Source organism: Mustela erminea, chromosome 8 (assembly GCF_009829155.1).
Source record: "Mustela erminea isolate mMusErm1 chromosome 8, mMusErm1.Pri, whole genome shotgun sequence".
NCBI lineage: Eukaryota > Metazoa > Chordata > Mammalia > Carnivora > Mustelidae > Mustela > Mustela erminea.
Window position 1 is genome coordinate 65,226,214 of NC_045621.1, and position 26,226 is coordinate 65,252,439.

At 40.3% G+C, this 26,226-nt stretch overlaps 1 protein-coding gene across 2 annotated transcripts in view; it reads right to left on the reverse strand.

Moving 5' to 3' along the window:
- LRP2 (LDL receptor related protein 2) overlaps window positions 1-26,226 on the reverse strand; it is a 201,900-nt gene that overhangs the window by 157,218 nt on the left and 18,456 nt on the right. For both annotated transcript variants that reach the window (XM_032355866.1, XM_032355865.1), the window contains exons 2-3: window positions 6,955-7,068; window positions 4,846-4,968 (exon numbers count right to left, since the gene is read on the reverse strand). In XM_032355866.1, the coding sequence (XP_032211757.1) occupies window positions 4,846-4,968; window positions 6,955-7,068 (237 nt within the window). The remainder of the gene's footprint in view (window positions 1-4,845; window positions 4,969-6,954; window positions 7,069-26,226) is intronic.

Below are 26,226 nucleotides of genomic sequence, written 5' to 3' on the forward strand. Positions count from 1 at the left end.
GAGGGAGTAATTAAAAGCTCATTCAAACATAGAGAAATGATAAATTAAAATTATATGGATCCATCAACCAGTCTGAGGCTAGGAGTCACTTACTCGTTACATAAACATCTACTGAGGCCTATTACATGCCACAAAGTATACCTACAATGGGAATACAATGGTGAATGAGGCACAGTCCCTACCCTCAAGGAGCTCATTATTTTCTAGAAAACACTTCAAAGACTTAATGAGAAAACAGTGATGAAAGTGAAGTACAGGCATCCAAGGAATTAATTATAGAAGGATCAGGAGGAGTGCCTAATTCACTCTGAGATAAGAGCATGAAGAGGGACAGTGTCTTTAAGAGGTAACACCGCACCTGGGTCCTACAGGAGAGGCGGCTAGGTTAGCTAGGTCAAAAGGGGGAAAGGACTCTCTAGCAACGAGCATTCAGGCAGCATGCACAGAGCTCAAAGAGGGACACTGCATGACATGCCCAAGGGAACTACGAGCACTGACGTGACCCCACATGGAAATTTCAAGGCATGAAAGGCCAAGTGATAAGACATGGAAAAATAAGCACCAGCTGTAGCTTAGAAGCCACCGTAAACCAAGTTAGGGAGTGGAGGTTTCTTCTTGAGGTGATACACACAAAAATGTTCTGGGATTTAGTCAAATCTTTCTAGCATCAGTGTCAGGGAGAACCCGAGAAGGCACAGGGTTAGAGGCAGGGAGGCCAATCCATAGGCTGTTGCAGTCGCCCAGATAAGAGATTACTGACACTGGGGCGCCAGGGTGGCTCAGTCATTAAGCGTCTGCCTTTGGCTCAGGTCATGATCCCAGGGTCCTGGGATGGAACTCTACACCAGCCTCCCCGCTGAGCGTTCCCTCTCTCTCTCTACTTGTGTTTCCTCTCTCTCTCTCTCTCAAATAAATAAAATCTTTAAAAAAAAAAAAAAAAAAGATTGCTGGCAGGAATGATAAAAATAGCAAAGAGGTGAACTTTTAGAGATGTTAGGCCAGAGTTGGTGACTAAATATGGGTAAAAGAATGAAGAATAATTCCAAATTTCTAGCTCAGGTGCCTAAGGGATTAGGATATCCTTTCCATGCTAACTGATTACATCTTTAATGCCACTGACAGCCATCTTTATATTTCCTCCAATAAGATGCCTTCATTATGAAATATGTTTTATAATATTCCAGATTAACAAGGAAAATGGCTTAGATCTGCCTACTTCTAATAGTTTGAGGCTGATGTTGTATTTTCTGCTGAAGTTAATTTCTATGAAAAGATAATTCACGTAGACCAGAAAATATAGAAGGAAAAACCAGGCCAGGGGAGAAGATGATTACTCCTTTGGACACTTGAACTTGGAAGAATCCTGAGGATCTCCAACAGGTAGCTATACAAGAATATACAAGACTGAAGTGAGGGCAAGAAATCTAGGTCATAAGCATAGATTTGGATAACATCAGCCTATCCAGAGTCACTGAAATCGTAAGATTGGTTGAAATTATCCTGGAAAGTGGAGAGTAAGAAGAGCTGCTAAGTGCACAGCTCTAAGTAACAGCCATACTCACAGATTTGGTAGCAGATCAAAGCAGTTCAGGAAAGAACTGGAGAGTGAGGAGTCACGGCAGTCAAGGTACTAGTGTCAAGAAGGAGAGAGTGATTGCCAGAGTCAAATGCAACAGAAAAGTTCATCCAACGATGAAAAAGGAAAAAGTATACACTCTGCTTGATAATCAGGAGTTCTCTAGTGACCTTAGTGAATACAGCAGTGGCATATTCTGTAGCTAACGGATGTCTAATGAAGAATTTTCTATCATTAAAAATGCAAGAATTATGGGGCGCCTGGGTGGCTCTGTGGGTTAAAGCCTCTGCCTTCGGCTCAGGTCATGACCCCAGGATCCTGGGATGGAGCCCCACATCGGGCTCCCTGCTCAGCGGGGAGCCTGCTTCCTCCTCTCTCTCTGCCTGCCTCTCTGCCTGCTTGTGATCTGTCTGTCAAATTTAAAAAAAAAAAATTTTTTTTTAATGCAACTATTAGGGGCACCTGGGTGGCTCAGTCAGTTAAGCATCTGCCTTCAGCTAAGTCACGATCCTAGGGTCCTGGAATCAAGCCCTTCTTCCTCTACCCCTTCCCACAGTCATTCTCATTCTCCCTCCCAAATAAATACAAAATCTTCTGTAAAAAAATGCAAGATTTACCTTAGGAAATCCATAGTCATTTAAAATGGTATGTAACACTGCTTATAAATTACTGCCATCAAGTTTTCTCCATCTCTATTCCCAAATATCTTTATTCCAAGTTGTCCTAACTTAGGAATCTGTATCCCCTCTGAAAAGTATTATTATTAGCACGGGGTCATCCACTACATAGTATCACTATCTACAGTTCAGCTTTCTTCCTACTTTGTGTGGGAAGCAAGAGAAAAATGGAACCAAAATGGCCTATCTAGCCAAACGATAAGTAACCCATCATTCATTAATTCATTCAGTACCCATCAAGAACCTACTATCCGCTAGACAAAACAACAAGTCTTAAAGATGCAATCTAAATAAAGCATAGTCACTGCTCTCCTGACATTCACGATCTAGCCCCATCCTGTTCCCACTGAGTACTCACTATCTGCAGATGATCCCTTCTTCCCAGGAGGACCACTGAGAGGGTAGGAAAATTGTTTCCTACAAACACAGGTTTTTTTTCTGTTGCCTGACAATTTCGATTCCACTGGTCAGTATTTCTGAGATACCATGCCCCATCTCCCTCTTTCAGATCTGGTCTCTCTTTTCGCCATTCCACCTCACATCCTGACACACAACCAGACCTCATCTGGACATGCCATGCTCCTGATTGGCCTTGATTAGCTCCTGCCCATGCCTTCCTCGGAACTGTCATTTGTCACCTCCACGGCCCTACATAATTTGCTAGTTTCCCCTTCAACATTTTGTCCCAAATATCACCATCCCTTTGCTGAAAGACCCCCTGACCACTACTGACAAGCCCTAACAGGCTGCTTAATCATACAGTTTTCATTTTAGGTCTAAATCAAAGTCGAACTCATGGGCATTTTGGGGATTTCTATTCTCTTCCTCAAAAGACCCTCAGCCTGACTAAAAAGAGTTCACACTCAATGCTGGAGTCCAAAGGCCTGGGCTAAATTCCAAGCTTTTATAAATGTATCCAGGCCCTACTTAAGGCGACAGAATCTCCACTGCTAGTCACATAACAACTGAACAAGTTCTCACATGAAGCAGTCACCAAAAACATGTTTCTTCTTTGATCTTTGTCAGCAATTACTGTAAAAATGCCAACAGGATCTTGGCTGACATCTTAAAAATCAACACAAAGTGAAAACAAGTGTCCATGATTTTGTGGGGTGTGCATGTACTGTAACAGAATGTGCAGTAGGCTCAAAGGTAAACACCACACAATGACGAGAGTTGGACTCCTTCACAGGACAATTGGGGTCAAGAGCCTGAGGTGGTTCCTGACAGAGTGCTATCTTCTCTCCAATTTCCACCTCAGTCCAACCTAGACTTCTAAAAGGGCTTTTGTTTTTTTATTTGGGGGTCTTCTTTTTTGTTGTGGAGGGGAGTATCATTTAAAAATATACATGGAGGAAGGATATCATATTCTCTCTTCTGGATGTTCAGATTAGAATTAGAGGGATGTAAAATCCAGGACTTCCACAGCCTTCATGCAATCACAGAAAGCCAGCAGACTGAAGAAGGCAGAGCAGAAAAGTGGGAGGAAAACTGGCTGATGTTACTGAAACTGGGAATTAATCAACCCTGGGACAACACTAGATTTAGGCTTCTTACTGTGTGAGATAATAAATTCTCCTTTTGCTTAACTTTTTGGAGTAGTGTTTTTAATTCTTTGCATCTAAAAACATCCTCATTGATACAGAATAATTTTAAATTATATAAATATCCTTAACAGAGAAAGCAAAAGAATGATACACATGGCTTATTTCTCACAATGCTTCCCCAAGATGACTCTCTCATCCAAGTTATTTACGCCCATGTCAAATCCTTTTCCAGTCTGAGCCCAAAGGAATCAGAATTTAAGAGTTTCTCCCAGTTTGCTGCCCTAAACCTCCTCAGTGCCCCGGAATGCAGCAACTGCCCAGGTCATCCCGATGGCTACCATTCCTTCTCGTTGCGGCTCATCCTATACAGACTCTACCAGCAGTCCCTGAAGCAATAACCAACACTGCCTCCAACAGACCTAGTACTAGCTCCACTTCCACTTGATCACCAAGAAGATAGTTTAACACTGAGGCAGAGTGGAGAGGTTTCAATGGAGAGTGCACTGCAGGAGCAAAAGGATCCATCCCACTGCCAACCACACAAAGGAAGACCCCACCTATAGATACCACGAAATGTTTTGTCTCTTTATTGAATGTAACACAATCTTAATTAAATATTGGGAACCTGGGCGCCTGGGTGGCTCAGTGGGATAAGCCACTACCTTCGGCTCAGGTCATGATCTCAGGGTCCTGGGATCGAGGCCCGCATCCGGCTCTCTGCTCAGCAGGGAGCCTGCTTCCCTCTCTCTCTCTCTCTGCCTGCCTCTCTGTCTACTTGTAATCTCTCTCTGTCAAATAAATAAACTTTTAAAAAAATATACTGGGAACCTATCCTATTTCCAAACAGCTGGGGTATGTTTATAACTCCTCGGCACATTCAGACTCTCAGTATCCTCTAACCCTGAGTGCGACGGCAGCATAGGTTCTTCTGTCGATTAAATTCCAACTCAGCATTTTTAAATCGTCCCATTGTTATTGCTTTTATAACAGGTTAGATTTTAGGTGTCTAGGAGGCCAAAACAAAATCCCTCTTATAAACACTTACGACAATGCTGATGTTCATCTGAGCCATCTTCACAGTCCTGGTCACCGTCACACTCCCAGACTTTAGGGATGCACACACCTTCACCCTGACACAGGAACTGGTTCGACTTGCAAGAAGGGGGAGCTAAAACAAATCAGAAAAGGACTCATTATGTCGAACAGTCACCCTACTATACCAACAAGCAGTGTTTATTTCAAAAGAATCTATGTTAACTCCAGCTTAATCTATTTGCTATATATAATAAACAATCCCCTGCAAGAATCTGTGGACTCTTGCATTCAATGCCAAATAATCTCAGCAATGGCATCACAACAAACTGACAATCCAAAGCAACACACAACCACAAAGAATAAAACAAAAAGCCAAAACATATCCATACAAAGCTATGACAAAATATATTAAATTTAAATAAAAATTAACCATGAGTTATTGTTAAATTATGTGAAATGTTTTGAATTGAATAATTATTATTTCTACAATTTTCTTGCCTTATGATCTTTGGCAGTTTGAGCTTCCATGTACACACCGTAAAATGGGAACTATATTTATCTCATTCTTTGCTATAAAAAATCAGTTAAATAATAAACGTGGAAGTGCAGTATAATGTTAGTTGCTATCTCTACTGTCATTGGCACCATTGTTATGGTCATTATTACGGAACATAGTTATTACATTAACAATTTCTAAAGTGATGTTTGTATACCTATTCATTTATTCCTCTATCCCAGAATACGCATTTCTTGCTTTTCTGCTCTTAGTATTTAACCTAAAAACGAACCTGGGAAGCCCAGAGGAAGTGAATGGATAACACATAACCATGTCTCTACAAATAGAGCTATTCCCTTGCTCAAAATGTGATTCACAGACTGGCAGCACTAGCATCACTTGGGAGCTTATAGAAATGCAGACTCTCGGGTCCCACTCCAAACATGGATGCAAAACTTGCACTTTAACAAGATCCCCAAGCACTCAATTTGTGCATGAAAGTTTGAGAAGTACTGTACAGACCTATTCCTCATCCTTCTCTCATTTTCAAATGCATCATGATCCAAACGACACACCAGTGTTTGTTCCGTTGTCCACTAGATGACCAACAATTCAAAACTAATAAATTTTTCACCTGATTTCTTGAGTGTTGGATGATAACCCTTGTCTTTCACAAAATCAGAATGAAAGAAATTACAGGACTACAACTAATCACATACAGCAAGCTGAGAAAGCAACAGATATTAAGGGTTGGGATTTGTGCAGGAAAGAAGCCTTTAATGGATGAATTAACTTCACTATACCTTTGTTTCCTAATCTGAAACCTACCCCGGAATATTAAGAGAACTAAATGAAGAAATACATGTAAAAGTGATTTTTTCATTAAACTTTGGGTTTATAATACTACTATGCTTTTAACTATAATTTTTGAGGTTCTGAAAAGTTCAATGGATTTCATTCTTCTTAGATTTTATTTTATTTACATTCAACTAATTAACATATAATGTATTACTAGTTTCAGAGGTAGAGTTCAGTGATTCATCTGCAACACCCAGTGCTTATTATATCACATGCCCTCCTTAATGCCCATCACCCTGTTACCCCATCTCTCCCAGCCCCCTCCCCTCCAGCAGCCCTCAGTCCGTTTCCTCCAGTTATGAGAACTATAATTTTTTTAAACCTAAAACCACACTAGCCTCTTCTGTGATCTTTTTGTGCAATTTACCTAAATTATACTACATCCTTTATACAAAACCAGACTCCTCCTTGCATTACAAATCACAGTTGGTCCACAAAATTTCCAGAGTGAATAATCTGAAACAGGCTTATAGGCTTCAGAAAACTACTCACAAATTTGTTTCCTGTCATGGTCACGGTCATGGCCATGGTCAAGGTCATGGGTAAGAGAGAAACTGATGTGAATTGAACCCCTCCCTCAAAAGGAACTAATGGAATGCTTAATGCCATCAGTTCTCTTCAACCACAGAGATCTCAAAAGACTTAAGCCCAGTCCCAAATCTATCTATCACTAAAGGCACAACTCTTTGCCTTTGGTACAGCTGAATTCACCAGGAAGCACTTCTGTTATTTGAAAAGAGCTTAGCCCAGCCCCTCCTCACTTACGGCAGCCAAATTCATCCGAATCATCTAAGCAGTCTCTGGTCCCATCACATCTCCAGGATGCAGAGATACACTGCCCATCTTCACAGCGGAAATGCTCACTTCCACATTCTGCAACTTCACAAGCAAAAGAAAACCAGTTGAAAAACTTACCCACACAGATATTTAACCAAAGAAATACAAATGTTTATAAAATGAAAAACTATGCAATGAATTAGTCATCAAAGGAATGTGAATTGTTTACAAAATCAGGAAAATGTTTTTATAATGATTATTATTTTATCCATTTTAGGGTCTGCGGGAAGAGGTCATTTCTGTACACAGCTGACTACAGAGTGTACCTAGATGTAATCAATCTAAGAAGAAATTTGACAGCATATATCTTGCTTTTTATAAGGGCTTATTCTTAGTCCCTTTATTTTTAAAGATTTTATGTATTTATTTATTTATCAGAAAGACAGAGTGCACAAGCAGGAAAAGGGAGAAGGAGGCTCCTTGCTGAGCAAGGAGCTGGATGAGGGACTTGATCCCAGACCCTGGGATCATGACCTGAGCCAAAGGCAGATGCTTAATTAAACTGACTAAGCCCCCCAGGCATCCCCTTTAGTTCTTCTATTTTTAGATATTCCCCCCCTCCCAAGGAACTAATCAGTGAATTAGACAAAGATTTATGTATGGAGTTTTTAATCACAACATCACAGTAAGTTGCAAACTTTCTAGATGTTCAAGAATAAGGAAAGGATTGTATCTTTATTTTGACATATTAAGAACTCATTAAAACATATTAAGAACTCATTAAAATTGTTATGTAGTACTTTTAAGTGATTTAGATAAATATTTATAATATGTAACAAAGATGAGGATATATAACTTTACCTAGAACAGAGTTACATGTTGAGAGAAAAGTGTAGGAAAAGACTGGAATGTTAACTGGTTATCTCTGATTGATAACATCGTGAGTAATTTTCATTTGCTTGACTGTGCTTTTTTATTTCTTTCGGTTCCCTGACCTTTATTTTTTTAAGTGCCTTTTTAATACTTAATAATATATAGCAATTATGGCTCTTTATTCTTAGATTTAGACCAGTATTTTGGCGTTTTGTTTAACTACTCTGTAAGACGCCAGATCTCTCAGTTCATCTCTGCAAACAAACAAAAAATTTTAAAGCCAAAAAAAAGAAAAGAAAAATCTCTGCACCCAACCAGAGTGTACAAATTTGGCCCCCAAAGTTACTACATTGCCAAGTAGCAGTGATATCTCCTAGTGAGACCAGAAAGAGAACCTAACTTAAATACTTTTATTTCATTCAACCAATATATCCAGCAATTTTCCCAGGTCCCCCAGAGGACTAATTCGGGAGTTGGAAATCCTCTGAGTTTCCCCAAATATTTACCCGCGACTTCCCCATGTATTATGTGCCAAGTAGGAAAGTGTTTTAAAGAGAGCAGCCAACATCAGCCCAACTTGGAGAAGACTCAAAATCATTCCTTCACAAGCCCAAGGTGGTAGAGGAGTCATTTGGGGGTTGGAAGAATACACTTATTTTCCCCTATGTATTTTAAGCAATCGTGCTAAATTACCTATTTCAGTTATTGGCTAATTAACCCAAAATTAGGTAAATAGACAAATCAATTATCTACTCCTAAAATAAATAAACAATGTGCTATCCTGACTTGTGTAAATGCAGGCATATCAACAGCATGACATAAACACAGTTAAGTGATCTATTCCTAGGGGATATAGGCTCCTTTGTTCATGGAATGTTCAAATCTGATTGTCTGGTAGTGACATCCTGATTTATAATGTATGCTGCAAATGGTCAGAAACTTCCCGTGGCTAAATGGTGGTACCGAGTGGTACAGGAATACATACACCCAAATACCTTGTAGAGACTAATGCACGATGGTGGTTGGTGGTGCAGGTCTGGGGTTGGTGGTGCAGGTCTCTTATCAACTACCTTCAAAACACAACAACCTCCCTTGCAAAAATGCCCCTAAGGAATGTACAAATTCACTCTGGAATCCCAGAACTTCTCATTGGATTTTGTTCTACAAAGCAATATTTCCATGGGAGATTAGGGGCTTTGGAGGTTTAGCTATTAACACAACATATATTAAATCATTTTTATCAATTAGGTCTATTGTTAGTAATCCAACGTAATACATTTGTAAGTTCAGTACATTTGTCTCCCTTAGTATCAAATAATATCTGGCTGAAAAACTGTAACAATCTAAAGGTCAGTCTACTTACAGAAAGTTTCATATTGCTATGAAAAAAAGAAAAGCATAAACTCAGAAACTGAGTAGAGAGAAAATAACTTCTCAAAACAATCTATTGCCTGTTATAAAATAAATACAATTCTTAAGCAACTTTTATTACAAGTCAGATTTTATTTTTCCTGAAGTATGAAGTTAAACTCATCATAGAAAGATCACAGAATTGATACCCAGAAGTCATTTTTTACATCACTTCAAAGCCAATTACATAAAACACATAAAAAAATAAAGTTGATGGGGGAAATTTTTTAATTAACTCTTCCTCGTTAGTGTTTTTTCACCTTTCATCTCCCAAATCAATTATCTACAGTAATATATCAAGCTGGAGTTACTCAATTTATCAACAGATCCATGATAATTCATCTGTCAAATTCACCTTTTCAATATTCCCTTCCACGCCTGTTATAACTCCCAAGTGACTATTGTTTGGAAATACCTCTCCAGAAAAAACAAACCAATGCTTCATCATTGCTGGGTGGCCTCCCAGCAATCAAGCAAAATGCTCCACTTGTGTCAGAAGCCTGTCATTCATTTTATTACAAAGGGAGTATGTGCTATTTAAAAGCAAATTACTAGTGAAAAGCTCTGGGTCAGGTCTGATAACAATTGCAGGTGGCCCTGATTTCAATTGATCTGTATGCCCTGTATTTGTTTTGCTTTGCTTTAAATAAGTAGCCTTTATTCCTAACCCCACCAAAGCTATCTACTCCTTACAGTTTAATAATTTGAAATCCAAAAAAGCAGGGAAAGGGATTCACACACTGGAGCTGAACAGTTTATGGAGGAAAATAAAAAATCTAAATAGAGCAAAATGAAAATTGTTTCTCAACAAATGTTCTCTAAACATCCATATCCAATCCATCCAGTTTTAACCTAGAGGTAATTTTTGCAAAGAATAACTTTCAAAACTTTAAAATATTTTCCCTCTAGTAAGAGCCAAGGAGGAAAACATCATAATCCACACTGAAATAAAAAATCTTTTGTTAAGTAAGGGGTGCCTGGGTGGCTCAGTTAAGCGTCCAGCTCTTGATTTCAGCTTGGGTCATGATCTCACGGTTGTGAGATCGAGCCTTGCATCTGGCTACATGCTGGGAGTGGAGCTTGCTTAAGATTCTCTCTCTACCTCTGGCTCTCCTCTCTCTCTCTCTCTCTCTCTCTCCCTCTCTCTCCCCCTCTTCACAACCCCCACCCTAATATGTATATATTGTTAAGAACCAGGAAGGCATTGACAAGAAACCATTAAGACGAAGGAACACCCTACTTCCCCAGCACCAGCCCTGGCCTTTTCTAAGAATCAAAACAGATGGTACAAAGATGAAGAACACTCATGGGGCACATAAATGGCATGCACCATTCTAAGCACCTGGAAAACTTCAAGTCATTTGACTTCCACAAAAACCCTATGAGATAGATGTCATTATTATGAACACTACACACACAAAGAACCTGAGACACAGAGCAGTTCAGTAACTTGCCCAAGATCAAACAGCAAACATGCACAGCCAAGCTTTGGACCTAACAGTTCTAGTTCTGGTATCTGTGCTGTAATGACCACTGCTCTGTGTCCCCTTACACCAAAGAAACAAAAAGAGAAAGAAAAAGAAAGGATTTCACCAAGCTCAAGAATAAATGTAAAAATATTTTCCAAAGATGCTATCCACATTAACTGAATTCATGAACTTGGCTGGTGTGGAATCCATCTCATCCCATATGCTCATATAATTCAGTTGGAGAAGAGTAGTCTACCTGGCAACTAAGACTGCACATAATAATTCTTGGGCTTAGGAAAATTTGCTGCAATCAAAAGCAACCCAGGGAAATTTAAAAAAAAAAAAAAAGAGGTTCAATCTTCAAGAAAAATTATACTAGACACAGGAATAAACTTGTTTTCCAAACATATTAAAGCCCCAAAATGGAGAAAAATGAGAGTAATCCTAGCATAAATAGCATATCCCAAGCTTCCTGATCTAAGAATGTGTTAAGATATTAAAGAAACCATTAATGTCTAGAGGAAGGAGGAAGTCATTCATTTTTCCAGTGCAGGTAACAGTACTGAATTAAGTACACTACTTCTGTATTCTTCATAGCCCATAGCACAGTGCTAGGCACAGGCGGATAGTCAACACATATTCATCAGATAATGAAAATTTCTCTTCATAAAATTCAGCCTCTTGGTATCATTATATAGATAAAACCATCAAGGCAAACAGTAATACTTTATTAAGACTTTGTTTGCTATCTTAAATCCACAGAAAGGAAAATAAAATCTGGAATAATTTGAAATTACTTTGAAAAAGGAATGCCCCAAAAGTTTAAAAAAGAAAAAGAAAAATATTGGGTCATAGAGAAAGGTTTGATTCTTTTACCCTTTTCTAGCTGAGTTTCTTTTTTCTCTCATAAATTCTTTTCTCTAAAGGGAAAGGCAAGTCATAGTCAATGAAACATTGTCCAAAGTTAACAGAGTAAGGTAATTTCTATGGCAAATCCTATTTTCCCATTAGATCCTCTTAACATGTGCTGGTCCTTCCAGACACTTGGTCTACCTGAGGAGCGCATGTGCCTTTTTTAAGATGTGTCATGTTCAAGTACATGACATTTTAATAGTCCTACCTTCACTGAGCTCAAAGAAGCAAATGCAAGAGGCAATTCCTTAATTCATCCGTAATTCTTACTTCACTTTTTCTGTACTTGATTTTTATTGCCTTGACATACTTTTGATGTTTATAAGTTGGGTGAAGATTCCGTACAATTCTCACACCTTATCCATACCCACAATGCCTTTTTCCCTTCAAAGACTGAGAGTCACTTGCTTTTTTCCCAAACTTCACACTGCAGTCATGACAGCCAAGCATAACGAATGGTACGGAAGACCCTGTTCTGTGTAGTATCAACCGGACTGATGGGCGGCAAGACCAACTGATGGAACCCAAGCAAGACATATGCAGCAAACCTCTCTTTCTGCACAACATTCTAGCTGCCTGGTTTTCCTAACAGATTGTCACACAGGAGGCCAGAGTTCTTTTTTTCTTTTTCTTTAAGCCAGTTTACAAACCATTGAGTTGACTGTTTTTCCCCAAATTATTATCTCAGAGCCCTGATGTCTGATTAGAGCAAACCAACATTAAGGACACATTTCAAGAATTCAAGGACTTTGAAGCAAAACTCACGAAGCCACTTGATGAGTGATCATGCACACACATCACTTAAGTGCAGCTTAAAAAAAAAAACACGAAAGCATATGATGTCACATTCACTAAAGCCATAGAAAAACATGTATACCTACTATGTGCAAAACATGGTTCTAGGGCCTGTGGAAGAAACAAAGAAAGATATGGTCCTTTTTTTTTTTTTTAACAGAGCTTACAAATTTATTGAGGACGGAAGTTATTACGTAAGTTAGCCATGTATTTTAAGTGTTTTCCAAAAATTTCTTCATTGTAATCCCACAACTCTGTGGACTAGTATTAACAGCCCCATTTCACAGATGAGGAGCCTGAGGCTTGACCAAATCTCTCAACTAACTAGTAAGCAGAGGAATAGGGATTCAGACCTTGGTAGTCAGGCTCTGAAGCCGTGCCTTAAGATTATAGATGATTTGGTTCCAAATAAGCAGCACAGACAGAAAGAATCAACTGGTCTCAAGGAGAAAAAAAACTACCATCACAAGCTGGAATAATTAGAGAAGGCTCCGGATGGAGTTACGTAAAACCGCACTGGGCCATTGTGGATGAGCAGGATAAGCAAAGAAGAGGGACCAGCGCTTTGTTTAGGGTCCGAACAATTTGAGAAAAGCCCAGCACAGGTGAGGGCCTAAGGGGCAGGCCTCTGCAGGACAAGTGCAAGGAACCTTTTGTGAGTGGAGGACCTGGTTGGAGAGATGGAGAATAAAGTACCGTAAATGTGAAGCAAAAGAGTGGGTTGACTCTAAGAAAGCTTAGAGTTCACCAGTGGCTCTGGGTAAACGTTAAGCCTGAGGATACAGACGAGAAACTGAGTCTGTACACACAGTATGAATGAGCTCAGTGAGTAAGCTGGTCAGTGATTCACTAAGAGGTTGCTACCAGATGGGGCACCTGGGTGGCTCAGTTGGTTAAGCTTCTGACTCTTGATTCTGGCTCAGGTTACCATCTCAAGGTCACGATCTCAGGGTCATCAGATCAAGCCTCACATCAAGTCCGGTGACCAGCTCTCTGCTAAGCGGGAGTCTGCTTCAGATTCTCTCCCTCTCTTTCTGCCCCTCTCCCTGCTCACATGCACGCACATGCTCTCGCTCTCCAATAAATAAGTCAGTCTTAGAGAAAAAAAAAAAAAAAGCTGCTTGCAGTCCCTCCAGTGGTCCCAGGCCTGGTCCACTTGCATGACAAATGACCAGCAGGTTCTACAGGTACACCCAAGGTAGCCTAGCGTCCTTTCCCCACCAAGCTGAATATTTCTGAGCAGCCAGCCTAAAGAAATCAGTCAGCCTCCAAGACAGCTGATCTTAAAAACTGCTGCATAATTTTTAAAAAGTTCCTTTTCAGGGCGCTTGGGTGGCTCAGTGGGTTAAAGCCTCTGCCTTCAGCTCGGGTCATGATCTCAGGGTCCTGGGATCAAGACCCACATCGGGCTCTCTGCTCAGTGGGGAGCCTGCTTCCTCATCTCTCTCTGCCTGCCTCTCTGCCTGCTTGTGATCTCTATCATATAAATAAATAAAATCCTCAAAAAAAAAAAAAAAAAGTTCCTTTTCAATGACCGAAAGCCAGCAGAATAATGTGATGTGCCATCAGAGTAGCCTCTCAATCTGAGAAGTGGGAAATTGCTTCCACCTGTTCTAACAATTCCCCATTTTCACGTAAACACGAGCGACCTGCCTTCTTCTCCTTCCCCCTGGTCTCTCACGTTCCACTTCATTTTCACTGAGCCCCTCCTGTCCTGACAACCAGACTCTGGATCAGCACTGCAGAGGCTTACAAATAAAACCAGACTTCTCGGGGGGTCTGGAGAGGACACAGCTGGCATTTAGAGTAACTTAACTGCCCTGGGCAAAGCAGGATGTATAGCATCTCTGGCCCCCATATGTGGAATGCCAGTAGTGCCCTTGCCTGGGACACTGTGACAGCAGAGAACAGCCACACACGTGTCCAAACATCCCTGGAGAGTGGTGGTACCACCCCCGGTTGAGAACAACTTAGAATCTGTAAGCAGCTTGGAGATTCAGAGCTCAAAACATCTTAACCCACATGAAAGAGATCTTCTAAGAAAACCCCTATAATAAATTCTTCCCTCCTAAAGATAATAAAAATTTCTTAAACAGCAATCCCACTCCCTCCCACCCAGCAATAAGGGAGCCTGGGATTGGGCAATATCATGCCGCAGCTCCTAGTACCAGCAACTTGAAACGAACTCCCCTGGGAGTGTGATAAAGAATCTCAGTTCCAGGGAGGCCTGCTTTCCCCTGGAATGCTCCACAGTGCGTCCACAGGCTTACCCTTCAGGGGTCGGGGGAGTCCCACAGAAAAAAAAAAAAAAAAAAGCCAAAAATCTGAAAGCCTGAAGCAGTTCATTAATGTAAAAGGATCATGGTCATGAAAAACAAAGTCACTGACCCACCTGCTTTATGGGGCAAACTCTTCCCACCGGTACACTGATCATAACAAGAAATAATTTCTTCCATTGTCCTCTCCCAATCCCTGCCACACACACTTAAAATTGCTAACTACAAAATAAACTGGCAAGCCCATGAATGCCTAAAACATTCAAAAGAATTGCCAAGTTTTTACCAAGAACACTCAGCCATGAAAACTTGTCAGCCAGTACCAAAATCCGGACGCTGTGTTTGTGTTAGTCTTTTCTGTACTTCCCCAAATAATTCATGTAGTGCTTTCTCTATCAGCTAAGTCACTGAGGTTGCTGTGGAGGGACGACTCCTCCACGTGGAGGAAAACTAAGCCCAGGACCTTCATCCCCATTCCCTCCGAAGGGCCTGACTGGTTATCTACCTCTTTACTGGCCGAAGAGCAAACACTTGCAGGACGCTATCAAGAACGCTATCCAAACAGAAGAAAATTTAAGTCACCTGCTCTCGGGTAAATAAGGAACTAATGAATCAAACTATACATAAGAAAAGAGTAAAACACCTTTCAGCACTTAATAATTTAACAGGCCTTGTACAAAAACTATAAATCACCCTGATTTAAGCACTGATTTCCAACCCCAACAGCCCAAAGTACTCCTATATGGCTTCACGACTAGCAAATGTAAATTACTGGAAATTGGCTGAATGGAATCAAACACTAAGAAAGAAAACAAGCCCTTGTGAGAAGTTAAGGGACTACGCACATGTGCGAGCAGGCAGCTTTCCCGCCTAAGGCTTATAAAGGGTGCGACAGACCTGCTCTCAACCCAAACGCAGTGTTTACAGACAGCATCGTATCAGGGAACCTGGGTTTTTCTGATTCATTAGGCCCAAGTGTTGAACCATAAATCAGATTGATACATATGTGTTAAAGCCGCAAACATCAATGTCCACTGGATCATTTTAACAAGCAGATGAGATCACCAGGTTATCAAATGAACAATGGCATTTGATACTGGAAATTGTGACAATTAGCAGCAGAAGGAGAAACTGATTCTCAACTGGTGGATTCGGTGATTCTCTAAGTCACAGACTGAATCAGTTGTAACAATTACATCAGTCTTGACTGAATCATACCAATGCCTTGCTCTACTCCTCCTCCCTTATTCCATGTTACTTAGGAACATCAAGGGGAGGTGTTAAGGTTAACAATCAGTGTCCAAGGGTGCCTGGGTGGCTCAGTGGGTTAAAGCCTCTGCCTTCGGCTCAGGTCATGATCTCAGGGTCTCGGAATCGAATCCCGCATCCAGCTCTCTGATCAGCAGGGAGCCAGCTTCCCTTCCTCTCTCTCTGCCTGTCTCTCTGCCTACTTGTGATCTCTGTCAAATAAATAAATAAAATCTTTAAAAAAAAAAAAAATCAGTGTCCAGTCACTGAACTTAACAAGACCTAGCATCTTGCACCCTAATCTCAATTTGATACAAAATGGTAACTCGTTCTTATTTAGTTATGGCCCAAACCCAGACTGGACTAGTACATGATTGCTAAGTGGATTTATAGGTCACAAATTTCATGCTAGGACCTAAATTACCTCTCATTCTAAATGTGTAAATTTTCAGAAAGCAAAGATCAGTTTATATAAAGGTTACTCTGAAGTAACCAATGTTTCCAGGTCAATAAGCAAGTATGTTGACAACTATGATCTGGAATGTTGATGCTTCTATAAGGCTCATTACGTTGTTACTTACACAAACACTGACTTTCATCACAGTTCATGTGTTAGGAGACCAGTTGAGGTACACAGAGGGATGACGTAGCTATGGGCATGTATGATCTCTGACAAAAAGAATTTTCTTAAACTCTTAAATAGTGAAAATCAAGAATGTAAAAATAATTCTACCAATTAATTTAAAAGCCTGTTCTTGGGCAAGAAGTGCTGTTAATTAATCATCTGCTAAACTGAAGTTAACATTTTTAATAAAAACATATTTTTAATTGGTTTTACACAATATTTTTGTTTTTTTTCCCTTTCTAGTGACAAGTTATAGCTCATAAAGAAGTTTGTAAGCAGAAGTTCAAAATCCTCCCACCATAACCTGATACACGAAAATTAAACAACAGAAGTAGATGAGATTAAGTGACCAAAAGAAGAGTGATGGCGAGGTGGCAGGATTCGATGACGATTCTATCATCAGGGCGCCTGGGTGTGGCTCAGTGGTTTGAGACTCTGCTTTCGGCTCAGGTCATGATCTCAGGGTCCTGGGATAGAGCCCCACACCGGGCTCTCTGCTCGGCTGGGAGCCTGCTTCCTCCTCTGTCTCTGCCTGCCTCTCTGCCTACTTGTGATCTCTCTGTCAAATAAATAAATAAATCTTTAAAAAAAAAAAAAAAAGATTCTACAACAGAGGGCTCAACAGAGCCCTTATTTTAAACTGTGAGTTTCTAGTGGAAGGAACAAATACCTCGGTAATCCTAATGCGCAGTAAAGTACCTGCTAGTACCCAGATGCTGCTCAATAAATAAACAATATGTGAGGCATTAGAATACATGGGTAAATCCAAGATGATTTCCAAAAAATGATAAAGGCTTGAAATCTTGATGATCTGTGGACTTTGATAATGGATCCCGCTATTTATCACTGTTTCTTCTGATCTAATTAACAATTCAACAATCATCTCCCATATTGACCTGGCATGAGAGACCAGAAAGATTCAAAGTCAACCCCAAATCCTTGGGAGCCTATGTGTATGTTTGGGTCATTCTCTGTTTAGTCAGTAAAGGATGGGACCCCACGTTATATAAAACATTACATTTACATCCAGCACTACTCTGAAGCGAAAAAAGTACTCCGCACCACTTACCCCAAAAACGGCTAAAAACAAGAACATCTGATTCCACAAATCAAAATTTGTAATTTTTATTATAAGATTTGCTAATACAACAGAACCATGATTTCGGTCTCCCTACACAGAGTCAAAGGTAGAGCTGAGTTTGTTAACTTGGCAATCTATAAAATAGGATCCATTACATTTGCAAAGACTTTCTTTCATGTTGTTGTTGTTGTTTTTAAAGATCTTATTTATTTATTTGACAGAAAGAGATCACAAGTAGGCAGAGAGGCAGACGTGGCGGGGGGGGGGGGGGGGGGGGGCGGGGAGAGCAGGCTTCCTGCCAAGCAGAGCCCGACGCAGGGCTTGATCCCAGGACCCTGGGATCCCAGGACCCAGGACCCAGGACCCTGAGATCATGACCTGAGCCAAAGGCAGAGACTTAACCCACTGAGCCACCCAGGTGCCCCAAGACGTGCATGTTTGAATGAACTAAATATCCTGTCTCCTCTGCTATACTGATCTTAAAGACTGAGCAAAAACAACTTGAAGACATGCCTCACTAGCAGGTTATCTGTTATGCTAGCAGTCCCCTGGCCCTAGTTTGTCATGCCTGGGCTCAAGGAGCATTGACAGATCTCCAAATCACTTTCAGGCTCTATAAATGTCATCACTTTGTGTTATTATGTGATTATGATGACTTGAAACAACTCAATAGCTTATTGACACAGAATCAGCATTATTATACTGTCTCCAACTGATACTCGTGTGTAATAAAATGGTGTCTGGGTTTCTGATTACATATGGTGAATTTATAATGTCCTAATATTAAGAGCAGCTTAAATAATATTAAGAGCAGCTTAAGTCCATCTGTGATGTTTGTCAGAAGCAGGAAAAACAATGTGGAGCCATTTCCTAAGATTTTACCTAATCTGTATGATAAATACTGTTAAGTAATGACAGTAAAAAAAAAAAAAAAAAAAAAAAAAAAGGCTACTGTCATTATAAATTTTTAACTATGCATTAAAATAAAATCTTAGAATTTTAATGCTGGAAAAAAGTAATGGTTCCAGTAATAAGCTACACTAGAGAGTATATACAACAAAACCTTTACTGACACACAAGTAATTAAATCCATCACTTATTGGAATTTTGTCTATATTAATCACAAAAAAATAAACTGGTATTAGGGATTTGGTAAAAAAAAAATAATAATAGTTAACAGTTTTTAGTTGCCTGTCTCAATTCTAGAAATTGGGTATCTATGGTTACAGTCCTGAGGCAATGAATGAATGAGCCGATATACAGAATGAGTCCTAAGATACTAAGATAATTAAAAAATATTTTAATTAAATTTAGTAAGAATTCAGATTTTACCAGAAAGAGTTAAAATAAGGTATTAATAAAGAAAATACTAGATTAAGAGCCAAGAGACACACATGGGTGTCATCCCTTGCAATAGTACTGACTGTATTCACATCACTCTAAGTTCTGTGAGGGTAGGAACTATTTGTCTCATTGACTATTGACTCTTCACTCGATAAATATTTGTTGCTTAACTGGCTTAGCTTGGTGGACTTGGATTTAAACTCTCTGATACACAGTTCCCTTACCTGCAAAATTTCTTACCTGCAAATCAGGTTCTGGTAAGGACTACAGAGGTCCCTGTAAACCACCAGCACAATGCTAGAGGTACAGCAGTCCTTCCATGAGGGCTGGTTTCCCCTTGGGTACTCTGACCCATCATCCAACTTGAACATTCTAGAAGTCTAAGCAATAAAATACTCGGGGATCAATACCTCCACCAGATAAGAGCTGTTTGTTCTGATGGAGAGAAACATTCCAAACCCTGACCCACCTTGCTTGTAGGAAGCTCAGCACTGAGAGCAAGGTTGGACAGTGGTTGCCTGGCTTCCTGCACAAGAACAAATATCCACTGGCCCAGTCTGGAGTCAAGGACAAGACTGAAAATCAAGATTTATTCTAGGAAACAAAGGTCAAGGTAGACCCAAAACCAAGCCTGCCACTGATTCTCTTTATGCATCTTTCTATTTTCCAACAATGAACATTTTTTATTATTTCTTCTATTATAAAATCACTGGTTCAGGTGAGCCTCTGGAATTTTTATGTGGAATACTATTAAGGTTATAATCTCAACACACAAACACATACATATAAACCCACTAGATGATAAATATAAAGGCTTCCGCACAGTGGACCTTGAATCATTGAACTATCTTTTTTTTTTTTTTTTTTTTTTGACAGACAGAGATCACAAGTAGGCAGAGAGGCAGGCAGGGAAAGAGGAGGAAGCAGGCTCCCCACTGAGCAGAGAGCCCGACGCGAGGCTCCATCCCAGGACCCCGGAACCATGACCCGAGCCGAAGGCAGAGGCTCCAACCCACTGAGCCACCCAGGCACCCCTGAACTATCTTTTTAGAGTCATACAACTTTCCTACTGACCTCAGTTTTTCCATCTATATATGGACATAAAGAAATGGAAGATGTAAATAAATTCAGGATTTTAACCAACTGAAACTAAACTAAAAAGCTTTCCATTAAGAAGGTTCAGAAATTTTCTACGTCCTAAATTTGAAAGAAAGATCTTTTAAATTTTTCTTGAAAGTATTGAAATACTCATTATCCTTGTTCTCTAGACTTTCTCCTGTATAATAGAGAAATGCTTCAAAATGCAAACACACTGACTAAAATAACTTGTGCCTTTATATTGCATTCACAGAAAACTTAAGATGATAAAGTTGTTACCTTCCAGTTGAATGGGAAGGGCTTTATGTAAACCTAAGTATCTGACCCTTCCAAAAAAAAAAAAAAAAAAAAAGAGTAAAATATCGTGGTGTCATGACCCCAGCCTTAGGCTTCCCTCAGATAATATCACCTTCCTAAGTACCCTCCACCTCACAGAATCTGTGTGCTCTTAAGGAGTCAACTTAACAGCTGTCGGGACACCACACTAAAGACAAGCCCACAACAATTTGGCTCTCTTCAAGCAAACCAAAACAGCCATCCCATCTCCAGCCAGAAACGAGGCAAAGCCAGTTCTTCCCCGTGCAGGGTTCTGTTCACTGTTTACTAAGGGCACTCAACACTTCACTAAACTCAGTGGGTAAAGTTACAAAGGGGGAAAAGCAACTTAAACTTGAAAGACTCTTCTGATAGTCCAGGAATGAGGGCAATTAGGGCCTTATCTAACTCAATGGCCCAACCTCTGCTTCATTTCCCGCACTCTTGTTCTAGAAATCCTTTCCTTCTCCGTCCCTTGGGTTCCCATAACATGGCTAGAGCTTTCAAGGTTCTCGACCCTGACCCCAAAATCTGCTCCCAGTGACTTATTAACAGCAAAGTTTAAGTGATTTTTAAAGCCCTTCCGTGGGTATTTGCACTCTCAGCAGAAAGTAGGAAGCCCTCGAAGGAATGAATTTTCTAATTGTGGCATTTTAAGTATTCTCTAATGCACAAATACCTTCCTCACCAGCTTGGTGGGGCAGATTTTTGGAGGATAAAGTATCTTATCAGGGCTCCTAATATCGTACCACACAGGTGGTGGTACGTGTCCGCCGCCATCTTTGCTGGTGCCAAAATTCTCAGCAGTGAGACAGCATTTCTCCATAAATGCACAGGCCAGTTAAAATACAGTCAAAGGGCTTCCCAGGAGAATTTGGTGACATCTCTGCATCAGTAAATGTGTCTTCGATTACTCTGGCTAAAGAAAAAGGTCCTAAAGAAATATTACAAAAGCAATGACTCCAAAGGCCTAGAGAGACTCAGATAACAAATGAGCATGATTTATTGAAATACTGCTGTTTGGATTCTTTTGTAAACTGAAACCCCTTACTCTACTATTTGTAACTCAAAGAACTCCTACTAGAAATGCGAGATTTACCAATTCCACCAATGGGGAATATATGTGCACATGTCCATGTACCCACACATACACATATGTACACACAGGGAGGCCCAGTGTTACAAAACTGGCTGACGAAGGAATCAAATCTAAGTATATTTCTTTTCTTCCATCCAACCCAGTGTGTCTAAAAGGTAACAGCTATTCCATAGAAGGTTAAGAGACAAAGCCTGAATAACCAGAGAGCAGTGCGCTTGATAATAGTACTGTAAAAAAGGAGGGAGGAAGGGAAGATTGTTTAGAAGCCAAGAAACATTCCAGAGGTTAAGTCCCTGGTGTTGTACAGCCTGTGTATGCTCTCTTTACCAACACTGTGGCAGGCATGTTATTAAGTATCTATGCCTCAGTTTCCTCATCTAAAAATGGGATAATAAGAGCTCTTCTCGTAAGGTTAATATGGAGATAGAGAAAGGAGTATGAGCGTGGCACGTTACTAAATGTTCAACAAATGTTCCTGATTGTTACAGTTTCAGGCAAGTGTTTTCTGATCCTTTAAACTCTGTATTGTCAGGGCACCTGGGTGGCTCAGTGGGTTAAACCGCTGCCTTCGGCTCAGGTCATGATCTCAGGGTCCTGGGATCCAGTCCCGCATCGGGCTCTCTGCTCAGCGGGGAGCCTGCTTCCCTCTCTCTCTCTCTCTGCCTACTTGTGATCTTTCTCTGTCAAATAAATAAATTAAAACTTTAAAAAACAGAAAACTCTGTACTGTCTCCCTTGGAATTTTATAGTTTCTGTTTCATACACAATTGTTTATACTCTAGCATATCCATATTCATAGCTGCAACCCATTTTGAGAATCTTTTTAAAACTAACCTGATTATAATAGCTAAATTTTAAAAAATCAGATCTAATACAAAAGTTTAAATATTATCTTATTACTAAATTATCAGTTTTATTTTTAAATTATACTCTCTCCTGGGGTGCCTGGGTGGCTTTTATACCGGAAGAAAAAAACATGTTCAAAATGAACCTGAACTAGAGAAATAGAACTTAAATCACAAAGATAGGCAAGTTTTCAGGCACACATCTATTCCATGCACTTTGAAAAATACACTACTTAGTGAAATAAATTAACTCTCTGCAAGCTTATTTCTCTGGTTGATAATAACTGTTTTTAAGACATTTCAACAATTACATTTTAGGGGTACTTAAAATGTTTAGTAATAATTTAAAAAAAGAAATCCTGTTTATTAACTCAATACCACATGCTTATACACAGATATCTCAGTCCAAAGAAGTTGACAGTGACAATATTTCTTGAATGATGGAGTTACACAATATGGAACTACTAAACCCTCATTTTAAGTGTCTACAATCTAAAAATTCTCACTTTGCCTACAGTGTGGAAATCGTTTCTGACTCAGTGACATTTTGAAAAAAATCAAGCGTGAAGGAAACAGAGGCCACGTGTGACAAGAGGAAAAATCCTTAGCTTTTCATCATACATATACCAATGGCTATATCAGCACTACAACCATTAAGAAAGGGGGATTCTGGTGTAAAGAAACCAGAGAACACGAGTATTTCTGGCCGCAAAATCAGAGACTCATGGATGCATATAACACAGTAATAGATCTCTACTGTGTAAGGCTGAAGGTTAAAAAAGACCTTAAAGTTGAATTCCAACATTCTGTTGGTGCATGCTATGTGACTGCAATTTTCCCTCTTATCCCCTAGAATGATTTTAAAGTAGGCTTATCCACATGATGGTCCTTCAAATATTTAGAGAGCGCTAACCATTGTTCCCTTGATTCTGCTCTCCAAAAGAAACAGCCCCAGTTTTTCCATCATTCCTCCTATGAATAATAGTTTCCAGTTCTCTCATCATCCTTGTTTCTCTCCTCCAAATTCAGTTGAAATAGTCTTATGTCCCTCCCAAAATGCGATCCGCAAAGCTGAACAGATGCTCAGTGTCACCTGGACCAAAGTAGCCTACCCCAGGATTCATTCCCCTTCCTCTTCAGAAACAGAATCTCCATTTGATTCAGGTGAACAAGGTTTTTTAGCTGAAACAAGGTTTTTTAGCTACATTGCCCAGACCTCAGCGAAGTGCAGTCAGTTTTAATTGTGGTCACGATCAAGACTAGAAGTCTTAAACAATGAGATGAAATATAAGCAGCAGGATTGTACGGGACTTCTAGGAAGTCTCCTTTAAACACAGAAAGCACACCCTTCCTTCTGCTCCTCCATTTCCACTAGCATGGAGCTAGGATGGCTGTGGCTACAGCAGCCGCTTCGGACAATGAGGTGACCTTAGGGATGGATGCCACCACCCCAGGATGGTGGAGCAGGAAGACCACAGGAGTACCAAACCAGCCTTCTGCTACTAGTTAGGTATGAGAAGAACAAATGTTTTTGTCTTGTTCAAGCCAAACAAAATCTCTACAACAACAGTCCTATCACCTTCCCTCGGTGACGGAGTCACTTTACTATGCTCATGTGGCTCTTCTGACTTTCCACTAAAACAAAGCCTTCTTGAGTTCCTGCTCCATGTGGCTTTGTGCCAGACACAGGATACCAGAGGAGGCAGGCATAACTCAGCATTAGTGGTCCTATTCTAGAAGAAGCAATAAAATACACACATAAATAATTGTAATTCACTGTACGATGATAAAAGAGGTTTAGAGAACATTCAGATGAGATGGAGGAAGGCTCTGTGGAGGAAGGAGCATAGAAGCTATGATACGCAGGTCGAGGGGAGGGCACGCCTGGCAGATGAAACAAGCTGAAATGGCCACAGAGGCCAGAAGGTGGAAGGCATGTCCAAGAAAGAGACACATCCTTCATCCTATATGCCTTCAAATTACGAAGATCTTGAGTGCCTGAAGCAGATTCCCTCTTATGTGAAGTAAAAAAACAAATCTGCAAGATCATATTACCCTCTAAAGCCACTTAGTGCCTCCACGGAATCAGTTCAATTCACAAGACATCTATAGAGCACCAACTGCTTGGCCATCAAGTAAGAGTTTCTCATGAAGAGTTTTCTCCTAACCCGTAAATGTGATCAAGCATTTTTCATATTTTAAAAAAACACTCAGAGGTGATACTTTGCCCATATTCTACTAAGTTAGATAAATGTTTCCAAGAGACATATTCTGAGATTTAATAAACGATAAGCACACAATACAAATGTATTTCTCCTTTTCCTCCTATAATTGATTGATTGATTGTATTGAGTACGTAGTCAATAAAAGTTACAGAATTGAGAGAGTAAGGCATGTGGAATTAATAGACTATTACAGTTAAGCATGTAAGATCCAGAGCCTCAGTTTGCTCATTTGTAAATGGGGATAGAACCTCCCTGGACTAGAACACTAGAGCTATGCTGACTATACCACAAGCATATAGTAGGTTTCAATAAATGTCAGCTCTTAGTAGTAGTATTATGCCTTCCTTCACTAGCTGTCAACCAAGATGGACCCTCAATACAGACAATGACCCTCACAAAGACATTGGCATTCAAGGCTAGCCAGCTCCTAGTAGCATGGAACTGTCCTATATATAACATCTGATTTAGCATTCCTGTCCTCTAATCCTCTAAACGCTACCAGCAGTGACACTCAGGCATTATGATGAACCCCCCCCCAAAAAAAAGGCTACACATTTCCAGATGCTCCCTAAGGAAGCTGTACCAACCAGGAATCAATGAGCTAAACCTAAGACATACACAGCAGGCCCAGATGGCCTATAAGCTAGAACTGCTTAAGACACAGGGATTCAGGGGTGCCTGGGTGGCCCAGTTGTTAAGTCTCTGCTTTCAGCTCAGGTCATGATCCCTCAAGGTCCTGGGATCGAGCCCATGTCGGGCTCCCTGCTCAGTGGGGAGCCTGTTTCTGCCCCCCGTCCATCCTCCTTCTTGTGCTCCCTTTCTCACTGTCTCTCTGTCAAATAAATAAAATCTAAAAAAAAAAGAAGACATGGGGGGTAGTTATGAATGTACATAACATGCATATACATTGAAAAGATATGTCTAATATTCCTGTAGATAAGGCATCTCAACTTCTAAAACAAATAATAGGAATTATCAAAAAGAGCCACCAATAAAAGCTTTCTCTATATTCCATGGTGGTTCTCTACCTTTCTCATCCCATCCTGGTCCACAAGTTTAGTTCCACTCTCACCATCTGTCCTTTAACTTAGCTGGTTGATATGCCTTCCCTCGTTGCAGCAAGCATCATCTTTACAAAACAAAGCCAGATCACTGCACTTCCCACCTTACACCTTACATTTCTTCAAAGGCACCAAACTTCGTGACACAGAAAGTCCTCCAAAGTCTCACAGATCCACTCTTCCATCTCCTGCAGATGCACCCTCCTCAAGACTCAGTTCAAAGAGCAATCTTTGTGATCTCCTCTTGGCCCCCTGAGGTCTACTTGCCTTCATCACTCCTTTCCTGTGCTCCCAAACCTCTATTATAGCACCTGTTGCCGTCATTGTGGCACAAAAATTTAACATGTTTTCTCCACCTGTGTAAACTCTGCATGGGACCAGGTTTGCAGGAAGCAGATACAGAACACATGAAATGGAAATACTGCATCCTTTCAGAAGTCTGGAATTTTCCATAACATGACATTTTAGGTCGGTGCTTTGAAGACCTGAGAAGTGAAGAACAAAATGTTCTTGGGGTAGAAAGACAGGTTCTAAGGCCTGTCTTCTAATGCTTCCTTGTCTCATAGTTTCCCCTACTTTGAAAA